Genomic DNA, 22,708 nt, shown 5'->3' on the forward strand with positions numbered 1-22,708 from the left:
TCCCTCCCGATGGGCTGGGCCTCTTCCACGACTTCGATGAGCTTTTCTTCAGAGGTCGTGTCCGTATCCACGATGGCCACCAGCCCCTCCCCCACCTTTTCCAATGAGGACTTTGTGGGGGTCTTCTCAATGGGCCTGAAAGACGACTCCCTCCGCGGTCGCAGGGAGACTCTGGGTCCTGAGGGTGCCTCCACTGGTGTAGCCTCCACAGGCTGAGCCAGGGCCGCGGCGACATCCTCAATCGAGTTCTTAGCAGGGTGAATTAAGGCCATCGTCACCTTCTGGACGCCTGGGGCCTTCACCTTGGGGGGAGGGTCAGAGCCTCGCTCCCCCTCTGCCAGAATCTTCGAGATCGACCGGGGCCTCTCCAGAAGCTTCGCCGGGTTCTCGGACTTCCTCTTACCCGAGCCAGAGCGTTGGCTCGTGGTTGATGGCGCCGGGGAGGATGCGCCCTGCCTGGCAGCCAAGGAGCCCGACCGTTCGGCGCTCCCGGTGCCCGCGGACTCGCGGTGCTTAGCCTTTTGTTGGGCCCCCGTCTCCGGGGCACCCTCACAGGACTTAGAAGACCGCTCAGACTTCTTTTTCTTCTTCTCGCCTGACGGGCTCTTCCCTTCCAGCCAGTTGGAGAGATGGAGGTGGCGATCCTTCATGGTCCGCTCCGACATGTTCCCACAAAACGCACAGTCCTTCTCCTTGTGCGTCTTGTCCTCATGGAGACAGTAGAGGCATAACGAATGCTCGTCCTCCTTGAAAACATTCTGAAGCTGGCATCCAGGGAAGGTCCTGAACAGCTTCCCGGGCGTCAAGCTTCCTTTCTCCTGGGCCATGTCCGGGGTAGGCCTCGGAACTTCTGGAATCCTCCAAAAGCGTAACTCGACAAAATCTTCACCCTTGAGGGGTGTAGAAAACTCCGAAACAGATCCCCGTTGATCGGATGTAGAAACAGTGGAGCTTGAGGCTCTATTTAACCGAAAAATGAGAAAAATCTCCTGAAAAAGCGCGAAAAAGCAGCAAAAGCTCGAGAGCTACAGCACGAAGACTCCCAACACTTGAACATGCGGTAAAAATCTGAGGATGGCTGCTGGAGGCGGGGCTTAGGGAGAGGGCAGTCATTGGCTGGGGGCAGTATGACCCAGAGACCAGTGATTGGTTACTACTAAGAAAGACAGATCAGAAACGAAACTGATACTGATTTCTTTCTATACCGAGGATTCCCGGCCTGACGACGGGGAATATTCATGAGCATGTGAATCCATGCCAGACCCCATGCTGGAGAAGTCCTGTTATGCTGCCTACCTCTGGTCGGGAGGGGTCCCTGTTCCCCCGATAGGATCAAGCTTCTTACCCCATTAGAGCGGTTACAGTGAACATCCAGCTGCACCCCAGTTCCTCCCCACAGGTACAGAAATGGCAGCATTCACCCCAGGGAACTCCCAAGAACAGATGAGGGCCAGGTTCCAGGCCCAGCTCTCCCAGGACACAACAGAACACAGCCAAGCCAGACTCAGCCCCACAATGCAAGTCAAAGTGAGGTTTTCCTGCAGAGGTCTTCCACCACAGACCACAGGGACCCCTGGGGGTGAAGATCAGAACAGCCCACCAACCCAGGACCCAGAGGTACCTATTGACAATGTTTGCTCCTGAAAACACTGTTCTAAGAAAAGCAGAACAACCCGGTAAGTAAACACTTCTTTTTAAAGGGCAAAATGAACAATCTGCCAACCAAGGGACTTGAACCCAGAGCAATGATGAATGACAACTCAAACGTACAACAATCCTTCTTCACAGGAGTGGGACCAACCAATCCGGAAGTGAAATTGCTGATGGAGAAGGCTCTCGGAGGATGGAGGAAGCTGCAAAAGGCAGACCCGGAATCTCAGTACAAAAATAAATGGAACACGAACAAAACAGCACCTGCAGTAGGACAACAGTGATGGCGACTCAGGATGGCCCAGAGAACCAGATTTAATGATGTATTGGGCTCCCAACACCTTTCCAGGTGGCAGCAGCTTCCAAAACCGATGTGAGAAATACTGGCATTCAACTATACCAAATTGCAGGAAAATGGACTGGAAAACTGTACAAGGATGGAAAGCCTGCCCCAAGCAGGTGATCCCCTCACCTGCTTGGGACAGACTTTCCATCCTTGTGCGGTTTTCCAGTCCATCAGCAGGATGAGGAAGACAGTGCGAGGAAGACCGGCAAGGATGCCAAGCCCCTGTGAATGCAAACCAGAGCACAGGTAAGGGACATCAGTCACATCAGCAAGGCTCGACTGGGTCTCAAAATTGGTTACAATGGTTTTTGGCAGAAAAATGGTCCCGTAGGTAAGCCACCCTGCATACCTTCCAAAAATGCGGCAGTGTTAGAGTAGATTTCCTTTTTTGTGTGACATTCTCTCCGCTTGTGATTCCCAGAGAACTGTTTGCAGGACCACTGGATTTTAGATTAGTTCTGAGTGACTGGGAACCTTTTTTCACACTCGCTCATTCTTTTACTCTGCTTTTGGGGAAAACGTTCACCTATTTTTGGTATTTCATTTTGGAGTCATGCTTTCCTCCAACTTTTGTGGCATCTACATTTTGCTAAAGCAGCACACAGCACTTTCTGGGCAGTGCTGTTGGGAGCTCCTAGAGATTCCACTTTAGTGTTGCTTTATTTCCCCTTAGTTACCTCACTGCTACCAAGGCATAGATAGGGATACTTTGTTCTCTACATCAGCACACCCCACAATATGTGGAGTGCTGAGGGGATCCAATGTATCCCTTTTCTCGATTCTCCAGTAACATTTTAGTTACTGTGACAAGCTCACTGTTCAGGATGGTGGCAGTGTTCATTTTTGGGCACTTTTGTTGCAGGCTGTCTTCGCCTAGGGGACACAAGGGAAAACATTTACACAAAATGGTGAATGCACTTTTTTAAGCGCTGAACAAGAGGTCTTGTACGTTCTGGTGTCTTCTTCTACCTTTCTGGGTGGGGGAGGATTCCCTGGTCCCTTTGTCTTCGCCGGGCCCAGGAAAGGGAAGCCCAAGAAGGGTCTCCGAGTGACTGGCAGGACAGGAAATGGGGTAGGTGACCGAAACTCCCCTGCCTTTTGTCATGGAGTATGGCTAGCTGAAACCAGTTCAGACTGGGAGACTGGCTGCCCCCATTGGATAAACACCCATTAGGTTTGAATGGTGTATGGGTCAAGATTGGTGTACTCAGCCGGTGTTCCTGGATAAATCCTGAGGTCCTGGAGTTGAAACCCAGTCGACCACTGGAACAGAAGATTCCAAAAAAGAAGCACGAAGAAGGACGCCGCCAGCAACTGCCAGAACCTGGTGAGTAACCGCTGCTGTTCCGACTTCAACTTTCAAGTGACAGGGAAGATCTGAACACAATGACTTTCTCCCTTGGACTTGTGGGCTTAACTAGTCACAAAACAAACTACAATTTATGCCATCCCTGGAAGAGCTGCGACCTCAGCGGCCTGCAATTCACAAATACCCTGGGACCTGTTCTGCATCGCTGTGCATCACTGCCTCAAGTGCGGTTTCCCCTCGAACTTTGTGGGCATCCTCCTAAACCTAGAGTGACTCACACCAGCTCCCCAAAGTTCTCTCACACGAGATGAGGACCGAGGAAAGGAGAAGAGTGTCTTGCCACAACCCTCAGCTTTCATCGAAGCCTCAAAAAGGCGCCAATAAGCCAGGACTGCGAAGATCCTCCTCTGGGAATCCATCTGCACGAGAGCTGTCGCCAGATCCAAGAAGTACCTTTCTTCTGTTGCCAAGACCGAGAAATCAGTGACCTGGTCTGCTGTCACCTAACCGTTGGGACTGTCCTGCAGCAACCATTTTCGTCACTTGAAGGTGCTGTCCTGCTCCTGGTAAAACCTACCTGGAGTCTCCTTGTTGAATCCTGTGATCCTGGGGCTGCAGATAGCCTGTATTGCGCACCCCTCCAGGTCTCCATAGAATTAGATTGAGGTGCACAACCCATTGTACTCTAATCCTGCCTTAGGACATTTGTCCTTTGGGCAACCCCTCAAGGAAACCTATTGACTTCCTTGACTTGTGAAACCTTCTTATTTACCTGAAAAGCCAAGAAGAAATGCTGTTGGACTCCGACACTGAACCTGATACTCTGTCGTTCCACCTTTTCTGCCCAGCCCCTGATCACTGGTGGCCCCTCTGAACACTGTGAGACTCTCATAAGATAAGGTTGGAATCTTTAAGACAGGTTAGAACAAAGTTACTAAAAGTTATATAAGAGTTGGAAGATGTATATATGTTTCAGATGGTTTTACTATGTGATTTGTTACTGAAAAGGCTATTCTAGTGTGACTACAACTGTAGCTTATTCTCCCAAGAATATTGCAAGTGTTTGTCTATTATATTACTGTTCTAGAACTTACTTGACTTGAAAGTTACAACAGTGTGCCTTGATGTTTATCTTAAATAACTATTTTATATGTAACCTCTAAGTGCATCAGTGTTTTCTTGGACTAAGTGTATGCTCTGAGCTCTTTTTATCTCGCTACAGCCTCCCTCCCTCCTTAGACCAAGCCTGGCTGCTCAACATTCTACCAAACCCTTGTGCGGTTCAGGCTAAACCTAAGTAGTGTAACCCTGTTCACCCAAGGTGGGCTTCCCTAAGTGCTGTCTCGGACGGTGCTTCTGTAAAGCCAGGAACAGCGTTTCACCTACATGTACCTTCACTTTCAGGGGCTAGCTTATGCCAGCCCACCAATTGCATTAGGGGTGTGAGGAATCAGGGTTGGCACAGACGTGGAGTGCTAAAATACGCCTATTGAGACATTATGTGCTGGAAGGATAAGGAAACTTCAGTTCCCAGGATCCTTTGTGTTATTTTGTAGTTTGGCCCGTGCGCGCCTTGCCAGCTGTACTGCATCAAGAATCAAGGCAGCTTAAAGGCAGGCAACGGCGGTGGGCAGGTGTGGCTTATTGTTGATTGGGAGCAGGAGTCAGGCTGCTGCGTTCGGCAACAGGAGGAAGGCGTCCGCGTGCGACGAAACGAGATACAGAGGAGGAACGCTTGATCGCACGCGTTCACAGTGCGGTAGGAGCAGGAGGGGCGCTGAGTAGTCGGCAGAGACAACGCTTGCTGTTCTTCGTCTGGGAAGTCCCACGGGGCTCCCAGACTCAAGATAAGTACTCGTGAGGGCAATATATTTCCTGAACTGCTTGGAATGATTTACCGCTGTTTCATTATTTGTCTGGGAAGTCCCACGGGCTCCCCAGACCTGAGATAAGTAACGCCCTAATCACTTTGAAGTCAATCCGTATGAGAAACGAAAGTGTGTTTGTTACTCGTATAATTCAAGAACTTTGCCAATCTCGTATGGGTTAATGCAGGAAGTACTGCACATGGACAAGCACATTTCACTAGTGCCAGGAACTAAAGGAAATGCATTTATGTTGTATGTTGCTAACGCTGCCCGAAGGGCCATGTGTATTGTCTAATCATTTTGGGAAGCTTTCCCTTATGTGTGGTCATATTGCTTGCTTATGTGTTGTATGGGAATGATATTTCAGAGTAGGATACAGTACACGTATTAAGGTGTGCTATTCAGGAATCAGGTACATGTTATAGTGCAGGTGATCGTTCTGTTCATTCTATGTGAGTTAGAGTAGGGTTTTTTCCTGTGTTTCCCCAGTCCCATCCACCTTAAGAGTTTCCTTATCCTCTTTCCGGTGTTCCTAATTTCCCCTCCCTATCCACAACCTCTCCCTAACCCCTCTTCCCCCCCATTGGCTGCCATGTGGCAACCTGTTTACTAACTCAGGCGCCTGTGCCAACCACGGTGGGAGGGTCGAGTTCATTCGGCTTCTGTGGTTCGGGGGAGAGTGTCGATCTCTCTTCCTTCCAGTTAGTGTGATTGTGACAAGGGGATGAAAAACAAAGGTATGGCGTCCAGTTAATCAGGCCCCAAAACCTGCCAAACACACAGGCCCATCCCGATAGGAAATGTAGTGGCCAATCCAGAGCAAGGAGCTGGTCTAGACGACTTCAAACCACTGTAGAGGGAGTCATCTTGGGCTCACAAAGGAGCCCAAACTTTAAGGCCCATCTCTTGGTTTATCGGAACAAAGGAAGTCTGTAAAACAAAATGGGGAATGGAACAAGTTACTTACCTGCAACTGTTGTTCTCCAACACGGGTCTGACATGGATTCACATGTTCATGAATATTCCCTGTCGTCAGGCTGGGAATCCTCAGGGAAAGAAAAAACTGTTTCACTTTCGTTTATAATCTGTCTTTCTCCTATAAACCAATCACTGAGCTGTGGGTCATATTGCCCCCAGCCAATGACTGCCCTCTGCCTAAGCCCCTCGTCTGGCAGCCATCTTCAGATTTGTGTTTTGCTTTTGCTTGGCCACGTGGGGGGAAACTCAGACTTACGTTTCCCAGGCCCCTGAGAAAACCAGTTATTGGACTCAGACAGGCAAAAAAAAAAAAAAAAAATCAATCACACTTCGACCAATAGTTATAGAAAAAATGTAAATGGCTTGTTATAGACCCTTTATTCGCCTCTTACATATATACACATCACACAGACATATATAGTAGATTATACATAGACATGAAGAGAAATCATCACCATTATCATAGTTGCAGAAGACACCTTAATCTAGGCCACCAGCAACCCTGCTTAGCCCCAGAACAGGTAGGCAGAGATTCACTCGTGTTAACAGGATCTGGGGAGGAGCGTCCTCCCTCTTAGCGAGACTGCATCACCCAGGGGTTCAAATTCGAACTCTCTTCCATAGACCCTCAGCCGAAGAGCAGATCACAATTAGAAGTAGCAAAGAGTGGAAAAAATCACCCGGAAGTGGTAAAACCCAGCTTCCCTCTCCTCGCATTAATTCCCAGGAACCCTTATCACTGCACCTGCAGAGTGCTCCTACTCCCTCTCTGGCTCGTCTTTCAGCAGACAATACAATAACTATTCCTAAGTCCACTCACCAACAATATTTATGTGACCTTGCCTTGCAATATTTAAACAATATTTATGTGACCTTGCCTTGCCTTCGCTGCCGAGATACACATTTACTTTACTGAGCCCACGAAAGATGTTGCCATTCATTGCAGTGATGGGAGGTGAATGCCCAAGATGGCTGCGCACCGGCGCCATGTTGTTTTAGCTTGCCTTTTCGCATAAGCATTACAATTTGATAGCACGTAAAGTGGCAGTATGAACAAGAAGAGCCGCAGAGGGGCGGGAGGGAGGGTCTGCATGTGAATCCATGTCAGACCCATGCTGGAGAACAACAGTTACAGGTAAGTAACTTGTTCCTTCTCCAGCATGGGGTCAGGCATGGATTCACATGCTCTTGAATAATGCACAGCAGTACATACATACACAACCAAGGGAGGCGGCAAGGCTCAACATAAGCAATTAATCTTACCTCCTCACCAGGCTCACCCTTCAAGCAAACAGGTTGCGCAGCACTGCTTGGCCGACTCTGGACTCCTCTCTGGAATCCCTGTCAACGCAGTAGAATTTTGTGAAGGTGTGCGTAGATCTCCATGTAGCAGCCCTGCAGATGTTTAGCAGGGGCACACCAGAAAGGAACGCTGTCGTCGCAGCGATAGCTCTGGTGAAATGGGCTCTCCAACGGCCAGGCAGCGGTCGATCTGCCAACTAGTGACAATGAGTGATGCAGTCGGAGAGCCACTTGGAGATTTAAGCCTTGGACAAGGCCGTGCGGGCCACATAAAACCTCAGCGCTTGAGCCACATCCAGCGAGTGCAAAGTCCTTTCAGCTGGCAACGAAGGCGTCAGAAAAACACAGGCAACACCAATGGTTCGTTGATATGAAATTCCGACGGAACCCTTGGCATGAAGGAGGGGTGCGTCCGCAGCACCACCCTTTTCTCGTGGAAAGTCAGTTAAGGCTGCTTGCAGGACAGGGCCTGTATCTTACCCACTCTCCTGGCAGAGGTGATAGCCACAAGGAAAGCTGTCTTCCAAGACAGGAACTTCAGCCGAGCTTGATGCATAGGCTCAAAAGGGGCCCCCATGAGCCTAGTCAGCACCAAGTTGAGCTCCCACGCCGCGGCAGGCGCCTTCAACGGCAGGCACAATCGGAACAGTCCCATGATTAACTCCATGACTAGACGGTGTGACCAAAGCAAAGACCGTCCTGGAGACCTGATGTAGCGGGAGATAGCTGCCAGATGCAACTTGATGGAGGTGTGCGCCACCCTTGACTTAGGCAACGACAACAAGTACGGAAGGACTTGCGGGGCTGTGACCCTCACAGGGTTAATGTTCTGCAACCGGCACCAAGTTGCAAAACGCTTCCATTTGTATCCGTAACACTTCAGAGCCGACAACACCCAGGCCTTGGCGAGGACCTCCCTGCAGTCTGCAGGCAGCTTGTAACCACCAAACTAATACTGCAGGCGCCAGGCCTTCAGGTTCAGTGATCCTGGGTCGTGGTGCAGGATTGCGCCACCTTCTCTGGCGAGAAGATCTGCGACCACTGGTAGCTTGACTGGAGGGGACGCTGACATGCTGAGATGGTCCGGGTACCAGATCTGCCTCGGCCACGCTGGTGCAACAAGGATCATCTTGCACTGGCACCGCCTGAGTTGAGCGATGACTCACAGTAGCAGCGCAAGTGAGGAAACGCGTACAGGAATAGGCCTTCCCAAGGGAAGGAGAATGCGCCCTCCCCATGCTCCCCAGCTGGGGCAACCTGCTGGCGAACCTCCGGCACTTGGTGATCGTCGCTGTCGTAAACAGATCGATCTGGGGACTGACCCACCTGAGGAAGAGGTTATCCACTTGATCCTGCCGAAGCTCCCACTCGTGACAACAGCGCAGCTCCCTGTTGAGGGAATCGGCGACAGTGTTTTTGACTCCCACCAGATGAAAAGCAATGAAAAACATCACCTGGGTGACAGCCCAGTGTCACAATTCCTGTGCCTCTCTGGAGAGTCCCGGGTATCTGGTGCCCCCCTGCTTCTGGATCTAAAACATTGTGGTGGTATTGTCTGTGAAGACCCTCACCACTTTGTCCCTTGAGGGACGGAAGAAATTACTTGAGAGCCTAAAACATAGCACGCAGTCTCTATGGAAGGATGGATCCCATGGTTGTGGGAGTCGATACTGTCCCTTCACTCAGGACACTGTCATTTTGGCCATCTGCGTTGGGTACTTTTCCAGTGGCGGTTCCTACTATTAAAAACCTGAGTGTTAAACTATCGGCTTTCCTTTCTATGGCTTCTCAGATTGGTTCGGTCTGCCAGGCTGCCCATTTGCAACGTATATTCCGCTTCACTGGTGCACTCAAGATGTCTCTGCCCTGGTTATCAGTAGGATTGGCTATTTTAACTCTATATATCTGGCTCAGTCAGATTACTTAATCCATCGCCTGCAGGTGCTACAAAACTCTGCTGCTCGCCTCGCAACTGGTACTCTGTACCGGGAGCATATTTCACCCATTCTCCGGTCTCTCCCCTGGCTCCCAGTGGCAAAGCGTGTGTCCTTCAAATCCCTTTGCTTAGTGCATAGGGCTTACGATGCGGCTGGTCCGGAATATTTGCAGTTGAAATTTCAACCCTATGTTCCTGCTCGCGCACTGCGTTCTGCTGACCGTTCCCTCTTGGCTGTCCCTAGAGTCCATCGTGCAAGAATGGGAGGCCACTCTTTCTCAGTTCGAGCTGCCAGGCTGTGGAATGCCCTGCCGATTGCCCCCGGGCCCGTCTGATTCATAAACACTTCATGAAAGCTCTGAAAACTCTTTTTGGTGTTGGTTGCGCTGTACCTCGGTACGAAATTCTTCAACATAACATTTATCATAAAAAGGAAAGCCGCAAAAAGAAAATGTTTCCTAACACCCACCAACGGTAATGACCTGCATCATTCGATCGGGCAGTGGCTATCGAATCATGGATACCCACTAGCCATACTGCTCAGCAGCAGACGCTCAGGGAGCCAGATGTGGGCTAGGACCAGACTGTCCCAGTTCCTACATGAGGCCGCACACAGACTGCCACTTGGTCCTGGCAAGCACTGCTTGCCCCAGAAAATGCCATTCCATACATGGTAATTCCAGACGAGAGAGGGCAGGAAGAAGGCCAAGGACAGGCGAAAATCTTGCACCACAGCCAATTTATGGTGGTAGCCACTCTTAGTAGCCATTTGTGGTAATTGCAAAAGTGCACGAGTAAAAAGTTCAAAACACAGTACAAAAATATCCACTGCTACCAGCCAATCCTGGCCCCATTGTATTTGGAACAAAAAGGATACTAAATAAAAAGCTTTAAGGGTACAAAGCATATCCTAACCACACTTCAATTTAAGGTGAGGTGTGCAGCATGAAAAATAAATTGAAGCCACTAAGGAAGCCATAGACTCCCAGTACTAATAGACTGATCAGCTCCACAGACTATGCAATCTGCTCTGTAGTGTCCTCAGTGGTTGTTTGTAGATCCTTTGCTGCCCAACAACCCCCCTTCTCCTCCTCCCCCCTGCTGTTAGCTACCTGCTCCCTTGCACTGATCTCTTGAAATCCGGGTACTTAATAGTAATAACAATAACTGCAAATTTCCAGAAGAAAAAAAGATTGCAGCTTTTTTTAATGCTTCTGGCAAAATGTAGGTTGGCAATAGCTTGGAAGAGTGCACAGGCCCCTGTGTTAGCACAGTGGCTGGCTGACATGTGGCAATGTGTAGCTGCAGAAAAGCGGATAGTGCCAGACATGGGGAGGAGAGATGGGACTGGGGACAAGGGACTTGCATGGAGCTTGCTTCTGAACGATTTACTTCCCTGATGATCTGCCCCCCTGAGGCATGGGTCGAATCAGTGTACCAGGGAAGGGGCTGGCATAATAAGCAAAGTCGCTACCCGCCAAGAGGCGCAACCAGGAAGACAATGGACAGGCATGAACCAGGGGTAGGGACCCAGCTGACAATTGGCAAGGGTTGGGCTGGACTGGGGGGGGGGCCGGGGGAGGAGGGTGTGTTGGGGAATGGTTGTTCATGTTACTTGCTTGGTGAAAATCAAAGATATTTTACAAAAAGAATCAATAACTGCAAAAACGCCTGGAAGAAAAAGACTCCCTCACCGGTGTCTCGAGTGGAAGCTTCCAGAAGGAAGAAATATATCACCTAACACAACACCTGAGGGCCTGTGTATTCATGAGTCCCTCTGCTCTTATGAGGACTAGTTTATTCTTGAAAGATACTAAATTAAAGTGTTCTCACCAGCCCCCAAGGATAGTATTTAATCAAGCTCAAGTGTCTATGGGGGTATCGGGGGGGGGGGGCAACAAATGAAAGAGGTAATTTTGAATGACTAACTACATTTATTTTTATTTATTTATTTTAGTTATATAGCGCACAGACAGAGCCAGAGGACATGGGGGCGCTAAAAAGGATGTACATACACAAAAGAAAAAAAAGGGAAAGAAACAGCCGTGATCATTCGAAGGGAAAGGGGACACAGCAAGGAAAATGCTGTTTTCAAGCCGCTTTCAGAGACAGAGAAGTGCAAGCTCGTAGGTTGAAAGGAAGCTCATTCCATAATCTCAGGGCTGCATGCAGAAATGACCCTCCTGTCACACTGGAGTGTTTGGACCATCGCGTCACCAAACGAGGTGTTGTTCGAGCGCAATATCCTGTGAGCAGGCAACCATAGAAGAAGTTTCACCAGATATTCTGGACCCAAGCCATAAAGGCATCAGTGTGTTATGCAGTGCACACGTAACAGGACACGGCTATTCACCGGCAGCCAGTGCAATGCCCTTCTGGCTAGGGAGATATGGTCCGCCCTACCCAGCACCATCACAATACGTACAGCATTATTCTGAATAACCTGTAATCAGGTTACTTCCCCTTTGGCTACCCCCAGCAGAAGGCTAGCACAATAGTCCAGCTTGGCCTCTATGATAGCGCAGGCAATCATGACGCAGTTGGTGCTGCTCAAAAAGGGTTGAAGCTGAGCTAAAAGTTTGAGGTAGTAAGAGAAACAGGAAACTAGGCTGCTCACATGTGCTTTCACGGACACGTTCTGATCAAGGGTGACTCCCAAAGTCTTAACCTTGGATTGTGTTTTAATCGGACAGCCTGCTATGTTGAACTGGCAATATTCCGGACTACGTTTCTGTAGTTGGGGAGCTGTACCCACAATTATGAGTTCAGTCTTCGAGTCGTTAAGTGCTCTCCCCATAGATAACATTGAGGGCAGTGGAGTCAGTGATCTAGTCACTTGGCAGTGGCACAAGGCACTGCGTATCAGCATAATGAGCATAAATGTTCACTGCTGCATCCTGTTGTTTAAATAGTGGGAGCATGAAGATATTAAAGAGCGTTGGTGATACGCCAGAACGGACGTTCTGCCAATGAGTCCTGAAAGAAGACACTCGCAGTACGGTCTGACAAAAATGATTGAACCCATCTCGCTGCTGCGATAGAAAAATGTGCCGTGTTACATAGTCTGTGTCGCAAGGATGGAATGATCCACAATGATTTAAGCAGGCAGAATGTCAGACGAAGTCATCAATAAAGGAAACTAAAGTAGTGCCAGGAAGTCAGGCCATGCCTCTGGAGGGCTTGACATCACAGGGCCTTCAGGTTCTATGGCTACTATGGCTACTGCATATGTCAGACCTTTAACGAAAAGAGCCTAGATTTTATTAAAGGGTTTGAGAGCTTCCATAAATGCCTTCTTTTGTCAACAGGTGGACTGTACAGACATGTTACTCTTCAACCATGGGGCAGGAGCCCAGCTGGCCAATATGACATTAAATAACCAGCATTCAATGAAGCAGATTTGGTTTCCTTCTTTGTTAATCATTCGAGTGCATGGCATGTAATTAAGGTCTTTCACAGGAGGCGGGTAAGTGAAAACAGGAGGTCTTGTTTAACTACAGGCCCTCTCTAGGATCTGTAAACATGAGCCCATCACTTCGCCAGCAAGATTCCAAGTATGATATTATGAGGCCCATGTTGACCTCACACTCATCGATGATCTGAGGGGCAGGATCAAGTTAAGCCTTGTAGATGAATTGTGTAAAGAACATTTATTTATTGTTCACTTGTTAGGCGCTTATACAGGAAGTAAATACTGTTTCAAAGCAACAGGGACGGTACATGGGATGACAATGGGAGACAATGCAATAACAATGTTAACTAACTAAATACAACAAAATAAGAAGAGACAATGGGGAGGGGAATACAAACCTACTATGCCTTGTGAGTGTTCAGAACGTGCAAGTGCAGTACACCAAATAACAACATACAACATTATTTAGAAAAGACAAAGCTAGAAGAAACACCTTACCTGTCAAACTCCTCGAAGAGCTCGCGTACCGTCATCGCTGATACTATGGTGATGGCATATGGCAAGCAATCATGCTGCTTACTCAACGCCAGCATTTTAGCATATCGAGGTGCAACAGGGAATGATGCCATTGTCCGACCTAGAGGGCTTATGGGACAGCTCAGCTTTGCCTTCTGCAGCTCCTTTAACCTGATGGAAGTAAAACAATATTTTACACCTTGTTTTTAGTACAACAGTCACCATTCTAAATTTACAATTGTCAATCCCAGCCAATCAACTGGTGCTTGAAAATGAATGATTAACTTTTGGGGATTAGGAAAATAAACATCGTCTTCAAAGAGTTGAGCAAGTGCAAATGCTTTACTGTAACAAATGTCGTCTGGTAAGACAAAGGCCCCTCGTTCAGTCACACTGCCGGCTGTAATAGAGACGGATGCAGCTTTCCAAACACAAACTCTGGTACTATTCCCAATAACCATAGCACCCCCACTGCTACTACCTTCCAGCTTTGGGTGGCTCCTGCAGGGCACCCAAGGAAATCAATATATCTTCAGCAGCTATCAGAGCTTCTGTGGATGGAGGAGACGGAAATGGGAAATTGATGACCTAGAGTAAAGAAGAAATGATTATAATGTTATTGGCTCTGCTGCCCAAGATAGCAGATACTAGCACAGCACTGCATATCACAGGATTAAACACATCAGCAAAACCTGTCATTCTAAGAAGGACAGGAACGAAAGATGCATGTGGATTTGGCTTACACTTTTAGCTGATTAATGACCAATAGATGGGTTAATTAGCACCCGGGGGAGTAGTGCTGGCCAATCAGGTAGCCAAGAATGCAGACCGGATCCTGCAGTATCTGCCAGCGTTCTTTGCTGGCCTCCCCCTACTCTTCCTTGGTAGCTATCTTTTTGCCTTCTCTGCAGTTCGCCCAGACAGACACTATACCCCACCCCAAAGGCCCCTTGCTGCCGTGCCTTCTGCTGCATCCTGGCCGCCTAGTGAGTTTCAGTCTTGGAAATATATTTTTTTGTAAGGAAGTAGTCATGTCAGAGTTATGCAAATTTTAAACCATCAAAAACAAAAACTTACAAAAACTATTATTAGCACCCCGGATGGTACCCTGTGGTGCTTATAGTGTTATCCCCACAATCAGGGGCTGAGAGAGGTGCCAAAATGCCAAGGCGCACAGGCTGGTGTGATGAATCCAATGGTGTCATCACTTCTTTCCTGGCGGTGAACTCTCCCCATGTGGCCAGCAGCCGCTACCTGACCCTGATGGCAGCTATATGAGGGGAGGATCACATGGGGGGGAAAGCCTCCGGGAGAGTATCATGGCATCATCTGACGAGACGAGGTATACCCCTTCTTTTGAGGATACCCTATCCCTGCCTCATGCAATAATGGCATACTGTTACGCTTACCCTGATCCACCTAGGAGAGATGCTAAAGACCTTCTTATAAGGGTTGTATGTACGTCATCACAATCTGACTTGCCATCTAAAATTAACAACATCTCCTTCTCAGCCTCTACTTACAAGTTATCTACAACTGACTTACCTTTAAAGAACAATTACCCAGACTTTGCCTATAGAAATTCAAGAATGGACTTCCATTTCCATAACTACCAGAGAACTGCAACGAGGAAGATGAACTGAGGAATGCAGATCAAGGAAGTCCAGGAACAAAGGCTGCGCTCTAGGCATTGCGAGTGCATACCTGTACCCAGGAGATTTTAAAAAGTTAAGCAGCTGACTAGAGAGCTGATAGAGAGAGAGGGCTGCTTCTCTCAGAACAAGCCGAGAGACCTTGAGGCTGGAGAGAGAGCGATGGAGCCGACCGGCTCGAGAACCGAAAACAGGGAAGCTGGCCATTAAAGAAACTTGCTGCATGAACGGCAGAAGCCAACAGAGGGCTCTTCGGCATTCGCAGGTGTTTGGAGGCAGCCTTCATTTTACCGGAGCCTGAAGACACGAAGCAGAAGAGCCCAGCAGGGGCTGCGAGATGCAGAGGAGCCAAGAAGCAGATAGGCAACCAAAGAGGAGACGCTGTACAACCGCTTCTGCCTTACAGCAGGAGAAAGAGAACACACCAGCCAAAGCCAGTGAGTCCACCCAGGGGAAACAGGGACGCCGGGGTGTATTGGCAGCCATGCCAAAATTGAGTAAACGTTAAAGAAGCATATGAGAAAGAGCAAAAGAGTATTTCTTACAAAGAGGCAACGGAAGGAAAACACAAGACTTTCAAGTTTGTGAGTGTACGCGATATACATGTGAAAGACGCACTGGCAGGATAAAATACTAGACAGATATAACATCAGAAAAAGTAGAAACAAGAGACTATCCATTTTGGAGAGGGGGCGCAGAGCACACCTGAGAACAGCCCTGGCAGGGAAGTATACCAGGCAAATGAAAAGTGTAAAAAGGATATATGAGAAAGCCCTGGCAGAAGAGTATACCAGGCAGTTGCAAGTGAGTGCATTTAAGAAAGCCCTGGCAAGAGAGTATATCAGGTGCTTGCAAAACACCATTTGCTCTAGGCGCCTTATAAATATTTAATAAATAAAATAAGTGTGTGCATCTATGAAAGCCCTGGCAAGAGAGTATACCTGGAAGTTGCAAATGTGTGTCTTAGGGAGATGCATCATTGTTATGCTTCATCCCCTCTCCTAGTCAGACCCTCCAGCACTTTTTGCTTGACTTTTTTCAGAAATCCTGAATGAGTGGAGCCTTTTTTCACTCATTCATTCTCATGGGCTCTTTGTATTTTACCTATGCTATGAAGTCTATTTTCCTCCATAATTCTTAAAGGCATCTGTATTTTACTATTGCAGCACACAGCTCCTTATGGGCAGTGTTGCTGGGGACTACTAGGGTCCTCCTTTGAGATACTTTTTCATTATCCTAGAGTGACTACAGTTCTTAAGGATAGAGAGGTACTTAGTATCGCTCCTAAAACTTTATAGTCCGGAGAGATTGGCACACACCACCTTATTTAGAGTGCCAAAGGGATGCCTAGTATCCCCCTCTCTCTGCTCCAGTGACTTTTTAGTCATATAGACAATCTCCTAGTTATGGCTGGTGGCAATGGACGTGTTCTACCAACTATTGTGTGATCTTTCTACCGCAGGCTATGTCCATAATAGGGGCACCCAAGTGCCACCTTGCGGCCTCCCTTCTTTTTCGCCATTACTAGCGTGGTTGTTCTTAGTCAGCCCTTCTTCTACCATTCTGGGAGGGTGAGGCCTGTGCGGGTTTTGCCTTTGGTAGAAACCCTAGTGTGTCCCGTCCTAGGCTCCAGAGTGTCTGGGCAGCTAAGAAGTGGGGAAGGAGTTTTCCACCCCACTGCCCTTGTCCACCAGAGGGCCTGAATGGGACCAGCTCCCACTGGGGGTCTGGCTGTCCTGATTGGACATCCAAAAGCCCCTTCCTTTACACTGCTGAAGAAGATTGCAGAGGAGTGAGTGCTGGCACTGTATAAAAGGCGAGGCTCCTGGAGTGAAAAGCAAGTCGACCACTGAAAGCTGAAGTAACTGAAGAAGATGACCAGAGACGCCTGCAGACCCTTTGCAACACCGTGAAGCTACCACTGCTGTCCTGACCCCGTTTTCTGTGCGACATAGGAAGTCCAAAGAGGACGACTCCTTCCCTTTGACTGTTGGAAACAACCAGTCCCAAGACTAAATATGATCTGAGCCATCTCCCAAGGTCCTGCGAGTTTCCAGAGCTGCGAAAGCCCAATCTACTTACTGTGCATTACTTGACTTTCAGCTTCACTCCACCCACTGGGCTTTTTCACACATCATATGGCTGTCAATACTGGGAAACTACGTAATTTGTTGCCTGTTTGGGTAACTTTTTATCATTGCGCAATGTATCTTCCGATGCAGTGCAATGGGGGTTCTTTTTTTGTGACCTAGACTCCACTCAAGGGTTTGAATTTGGTTACCTAAAATGTGCTAAAGGGCAAACTGGTGGCAGCAGATACTTTTTGGTACTGTGTTACTACATTTTGGGTTAGCCTCATCACAATTGCTGCGTTGGCTAGTGTCCTACAATGGTCGTGCCACAAAGTTCTCGTGTGTACCTTGGCCATTTTGTGTTTTTGCCTTCTTCCTTCACTTTAAGATCAGGAAAATCCTTTTATGGTCATGCACTTGCCTGGGAAAAACAAAGGTTTTGCAGGCTAGTGCAAGGCATGTGTGGGAGGAGCCAAGAAGCGGGTTGGGACTGTCTGGTCCTAATCCACAACCTGGCTCCAGAAAGTCTGGTGTGCATGAGAGCCACAGTGATCCCTGATTGGACCACTGCTGGTGTGCATGGGTGGGGCAGATCTTGCATTGGAGGGCTGAATCCGAACAGTCGCCTAACTTTGAATAAGAAGAGGAGCCCTGCAGGCGTTCCAGGAGGTCTGAAGAAGGAGCCAAGTATCCTGAGAAGACAAGCAGATCAAGGACGATCCTGAAACCCACTTCACGAGGCTGGGCGACTGATCTCCGAAGGCCTTCCTTGGTGCTTCAACCCTTTAGAGTGATGGGACCAACCATTCCCGACAACTCCTGGTAAACCTACAAGAGAGCCTGTTCGGAAGTGTCCCAGGGCCATTCAGTGGACTGTCCAGCTCGAATTTGTCTACCACAATAGAAGCACCATAGTTGCGCGTTTCGACCCAGGGCTTTGGGGATAGCCAGCGTATCCAAATATTTCGTCTTCCCAGTACCTTTGGCTCCCGAGATAGAAGGCTGCGTCAGACCACAACTGTTATTGGTGCCAGTGCTTCCGCGGACCCCATTCCCATGGAGTCCTATAAGACTCCATGGGAATGGGAAGTTACAAAATTACTGGCACCTGACTTCCCGGCCGCCGGGGTTGAAATACCCCGGTGTTACCCGGAAGTCAGGAGCCAGTAATTTATACGGGGTCTAGCGGCAAGCCGCCGGTATCACCGTCAGGCTTACCGCCAGACCCGGAATGAGGCCCATTGTCTCCATCGAAAGGAATGTCTAGGACTCTCGTCTGAACTTACTGCCTAAAATTGGTGGCTTTCAGCCAGCCACGATGACAGAGGCAGACACTGTTCCCCATCTGTTGGAACCCTGTGTCCGCGATGTCCAGGGCCACGGTGATGGCATGGTCCGATGCCACCTTGCGCTCCTGGAGTATTTCCAGGGCCTCAACCACTTTATCATCGAGGAGACAGTCCAGCAGCTGGGCCATCTTGTACCACAGCTCCCCGTCATAGCTGGCCAGGATTTCAAGAGCATTCGCTGCCTTGACCGTTGTTGCTGCCGAGTAGATCACCTTTCTACTTATGGCGTCCAACTTCTTCCCATCGCTGGCCAGGGGAATGGACGTGGAAGATGATGGATTTGAGGACTTCTTCCTCTCAGCCGCCGATACCACCGAGTCTGGGGGGGGCTGCGACAGCAGGCACTTGGGTGCAGACCCCGGCACCCGGTATTTCTTTTCCAGCCGGTCTCTTTTTGCCAGGGCTGAAGCTGGATTCCTCATCAGCACCATGCCATCATCCAAAACGTCGCCCAGGAGAAGCACCACCAGAATGGTCTTCCTCTTAGCCTCCCTTCACTGGTAAAGGAAGCCTTCCTTCTTAGTCTCTTCTGGCGTCAGCTGGAAGAGCTCAGATGCACGGGCGACCATGGAGTGGAACGAACCCACTTCGTCTCGGGGAGAAGCTCTCGGTGAAGGGGAGATGCCGCCGCCGTCGTCCGTCATCACTGTGTCCGTCTCCGTGTCCCTAGGGGGTGAAGGCACGTGCGGCGGTTGATGAAGCGGCGTAGGGTGCCATTTCCTCTTCTTCGCCAGGGCACCTGGTGCCTCTGGGGCCGTCGCCATCCTCTTCTGTATCCCCGACACCAGCGTGTGAAGAGTGGAAAGGATGTCCAGCGCTATGTCCCTGGGAGGTGTCGGGGGTCGGCTTGCTGGGCCCAGCACCTAAATCGTTGTCAGCTCTGCCGTCGTCGTCCCCCTCAGCTTTTCTGCCGTCGTCGTTCCCCATGTCCTCCGGGACCGTGTGAACTGGCACCATGTCCTCTTCATCCAAAGAAGAAATATCCGTGCCCTGCAGCATGGTAGAGGCCTCCACGCCATCCCTATTTTGCATCCTGAGAGGTTGGTCTCGGAGCTCAGAGATCGCATCCTATTCTCCAGGGTTTTCTCCACCGGCTTGGGTGAAGCCTCTGGCCTGGGAGGAAGGGCCACTCTGGGTGTCGCAGGGGTCTCCCGGACCAGGTCAGCCCATTTAGCCTTCGAGAGGGCGGCAGCCACCAGCTTGATCGTCGAGGATTACTTTTCTTGGACCACCTGGGCTTTCAAGGGTAGGTCGGAAACCTTACCCTGCGCCTTGGCCTTCTCCGGCTTCTTCCGCAGCTTCCCAGGGTTAGCCGATTTCCTCTTCGCGGAGGAGCTGGAGCAGTGATTTGAGATGGAGGCAGATGGCGAAGATGAGCGCACCCTGCTCGTTGCGGGACCTGCGCAGCGCCCCCGACGGAAACAGACTCACGGTGCTTGGCCTCATCTTGGGCCCCCATGGATGGAGCGCCGTCAAAGGACTTAGAAGCCCACTCCTCGGACGGGCCGGTCCTGGGTGAGGCATGCTCCTGTTTGCCACATGGGGTAGAGGCCTTGGCATTGAGCCACGTCGCCAATCTACTGTGCCGAAAACTTGACGGTGCGTCTGGTGAAACCCAGGCAAATCTCACAATGTGCTTCCTTGTGGTCCGGGTGGAGACAGTAGAGGCACTTAAGAGTGTTTGACATCCCCAAACACTTTCCTCAATTTGCAGCTGGAGCAGAACTTGAAGAGAGAACCCTCAGTCCTTCTCCTCCAACATGGTCTGGCGTGTGGTGTAGGCTCGAGACCTTCTGGAATCTTCGATGAACTCTCGACGATTCTTGCGCTTGAGGGGCTATGAGAGACGCCGACAAACGGATCCCTGCTTGCCGGTCAAAGAAGCGAAAGAGCACATAGGCTCTATTTGAGAAAAATAGGAAAACCTTAACGAAAAAGCGCAAAAATGCAGAAAAGCTCTCGGAGCAAAACACAAGGACTCCCAAAACTTGAATGTGTGATAAAAATCTGAAGATGGCTGCCAGAGGGGGGGCTTAGGGAGAGGGCAGTCATTGGCTGGGGGCAGTATGATCCAGAGTTTAGTGATTGGTTTATAGGAGAAAGACAGTTTGTAAGTGAAAGCGAAACAGTCTTTCCTTTTACCGAGGATTCACTGCCTGACGGGGAATATTCATGAGCATGTGAATCCATGCCAGACCCCATGCTGGATAAGTTTGTTTCCCTGAAAGGTTGACAAAAGTTTAAAGCTGCTAACCAAAGAGCATTGGGAAGTGGTTGCAAAGTTGTTCCAAGTTAAAGATTGCCACTGAAGCACGTTCTATTTTTGAATAGTTGTTCAGGCAGGGAAGTATACCCGGAGGGCAAACCTTTGAAGTAGTAAGCCAGGCATGGGAATAGATCAGTTAGTATATGACAACGTGCTGAACTGGGGTCCTGATATTCAATGTTATATCATTTATGTTGCTGAAGGAAGAATTGTATAACCCTGCTGTGGAGGAGTTATATTTATTGAAAGCATTCAGTTGTGGCAAAAATTATCCTGACAAAGACCATTTTTGTTACCTTGTGGAGTAGATTATTTGGCGATACATTCTTATGCAAAGCAGAGAAAGGACACTATTTTGAAGTATTGGAACTTTCTATGGTCCAATGGAAGTTACATGACCCCCCCACAGCAAAGGACATTAGTTTGACCGGCACCAGAACCTGCTCCAAAGGTGCCTATATCCATCAATGCACAGGCCTAGCATGTATCAGCTGCCCTAGACATCACCTGCTCCCCTGCCCAACGCCATTCCTGCCCAAAACGGCAGCCTTCTCTTCCATAGCCTACAAAACCAACATCACAGTACAAACCCTCACCAAAAGGACAACAGTCACTGAACTCACTCTCACTTCCTGCCATGTTAGCACAGTAAGTTTCCCCCACGGCTACTATCAACCTTACTACCCCTTGCCTAGGATCCACACGTCAGACACGTCTCAGATCCAGAACCCTAGGCGTCACCAGGAGACTCAGACTCTGCTTGCACCTACCAGCGCCCTTATGCAAAAATGGAACCGAGAAACCCCCCTTTCAATCACCACTGCACCGTAAACTACCACCCGCATAGGATACCCATACTACCAACCCATAAGTCAATCACTCTAGCTAACACACCTCAAACCAAACTACAATATTCCCACACCAAAGTCCAGCCTAATAACACAATTCTCACAGTTCCACCGTCCACACCCTTCTGAAACAATTCTTATCCCAATACACCCTTGAAAGGTGCGCTACTAAATGTGTGATACTTAGGTGCACATGCCATCAACGTACCCAACATCATATTGGAACATCAACTAGACTTCCTAGTAATTACTGAAACATGGCTCCACCCTGCTTCAGGCCCTCTACTCACTCTAGCCATCCCCCCAGACTACACCATTCTCAGAAATGACCGTCCAGACGCCATGGGAGCAGGTTTAGCCATTATTGCCAAAACCTCCTTACAGTTTAGATCTTGTAAAATAGAACCATTAGACGGCTATGAGCTCCTAGCCCTTACCACTGACCCCGAAACGACCATCAACTTCCTCATAATCTATAGAGCTCCAAACTCTTCCCATCACCCGGCTTTAGACATTCCATTACTTATTACCCCTCTCATTAAACACAAGACTAAATTTATACTACTAGGAGAAATCAACCTGGGCTTCAATGACACTCGTGACCACAAAGCCACAGCCATCCACAACGAATGACTAGAAATGCAGTTCTCCCAAATTGTCAATGCACCCACTCATATAAAAGGTAGAATCCTAGATTGGATCCTAACCCTGAACACTGAAGCAACACTGGAAGACATCCTAGAAATCTCCTGGTCAGACCACGTTTTAGTTTGCTTCAATATATCTACTACAAAATCCCAAGATCTACCCTCACCCCCATCCATTCCAATAATGGTGAGAAACCCAAGCAATCTCACATCAGAAAATCTGACCCCAGTTCTCAGCAAATTACCCAATGCACTGCCCAAAATAAATATGAATCCTGACAGCATCTCCCTTTTCTACCACACCTGCCTGAAAACAGCTATCGATGAAATAGCTCCACGCAAGTCTAAACTACACAAATCTAAGCGAAGTAACTCATGGTTCAATGATGAATTTATCGAACTCAGATGAAACAAAAGAGCATTAGAACATCCAACTAGAAAAAACCCCTCCAATGAGTTGAAAAAAGAGCTCCAGGCAATCGCACAAAACGATTTGTGTCTAAGAATTTATGGGATGCAGCAACATTTTTTTCCCTCATCCATACAGGGAAAAATGA

At 48.9% G+C, this 22,708-nt stretch overlaps 1 protein-coding gene across 1 annotated transcript in view; it reads right to left on the minus strand.

Moving 5' to 3' along the window:
* Positions 1-22,708, minus strand: part of DHX37 (DEAH-box helicase 37) — a 1,051,990-nt gene that overhangs the window by 273,946 nt on the left and 755,336 nt on the right. Inside the window, exons 18-19 of the mRNA XM_069620118.1 lie at positions 13,799-13,905; positions 13,300-13,488 (exon numbers count right to left, since the gene is read on the minus strand). Of these exons, the coding sequence (XP_069476219.1) occupies positions 13,300-13,488; positions 13,799-13,905 (296 nt within the window). The remainder of the gene's footprint in view (positions 1-13,299; positions 13,489-13,798; positions 13,906-22,708) is intronic.

The sequence above is a fragment of the Ambystoma mexicanum genome, chromosome 10 (genome assembly GCF_040938575.1).
Source record: "Ambystoma mexicanum isolate Mex_15411 chromosome 10, UKY_AmexF1_1, whole genome shotgun sequence".
In the NCBI taxonomy this organism is placed as follows: domain Eukaryota; kingdom Metazoa; phylum Chordata; class Amphibia; order Caudata; family Ambystomatidae; genus Ambystoma; species Ambystoma mexicanum.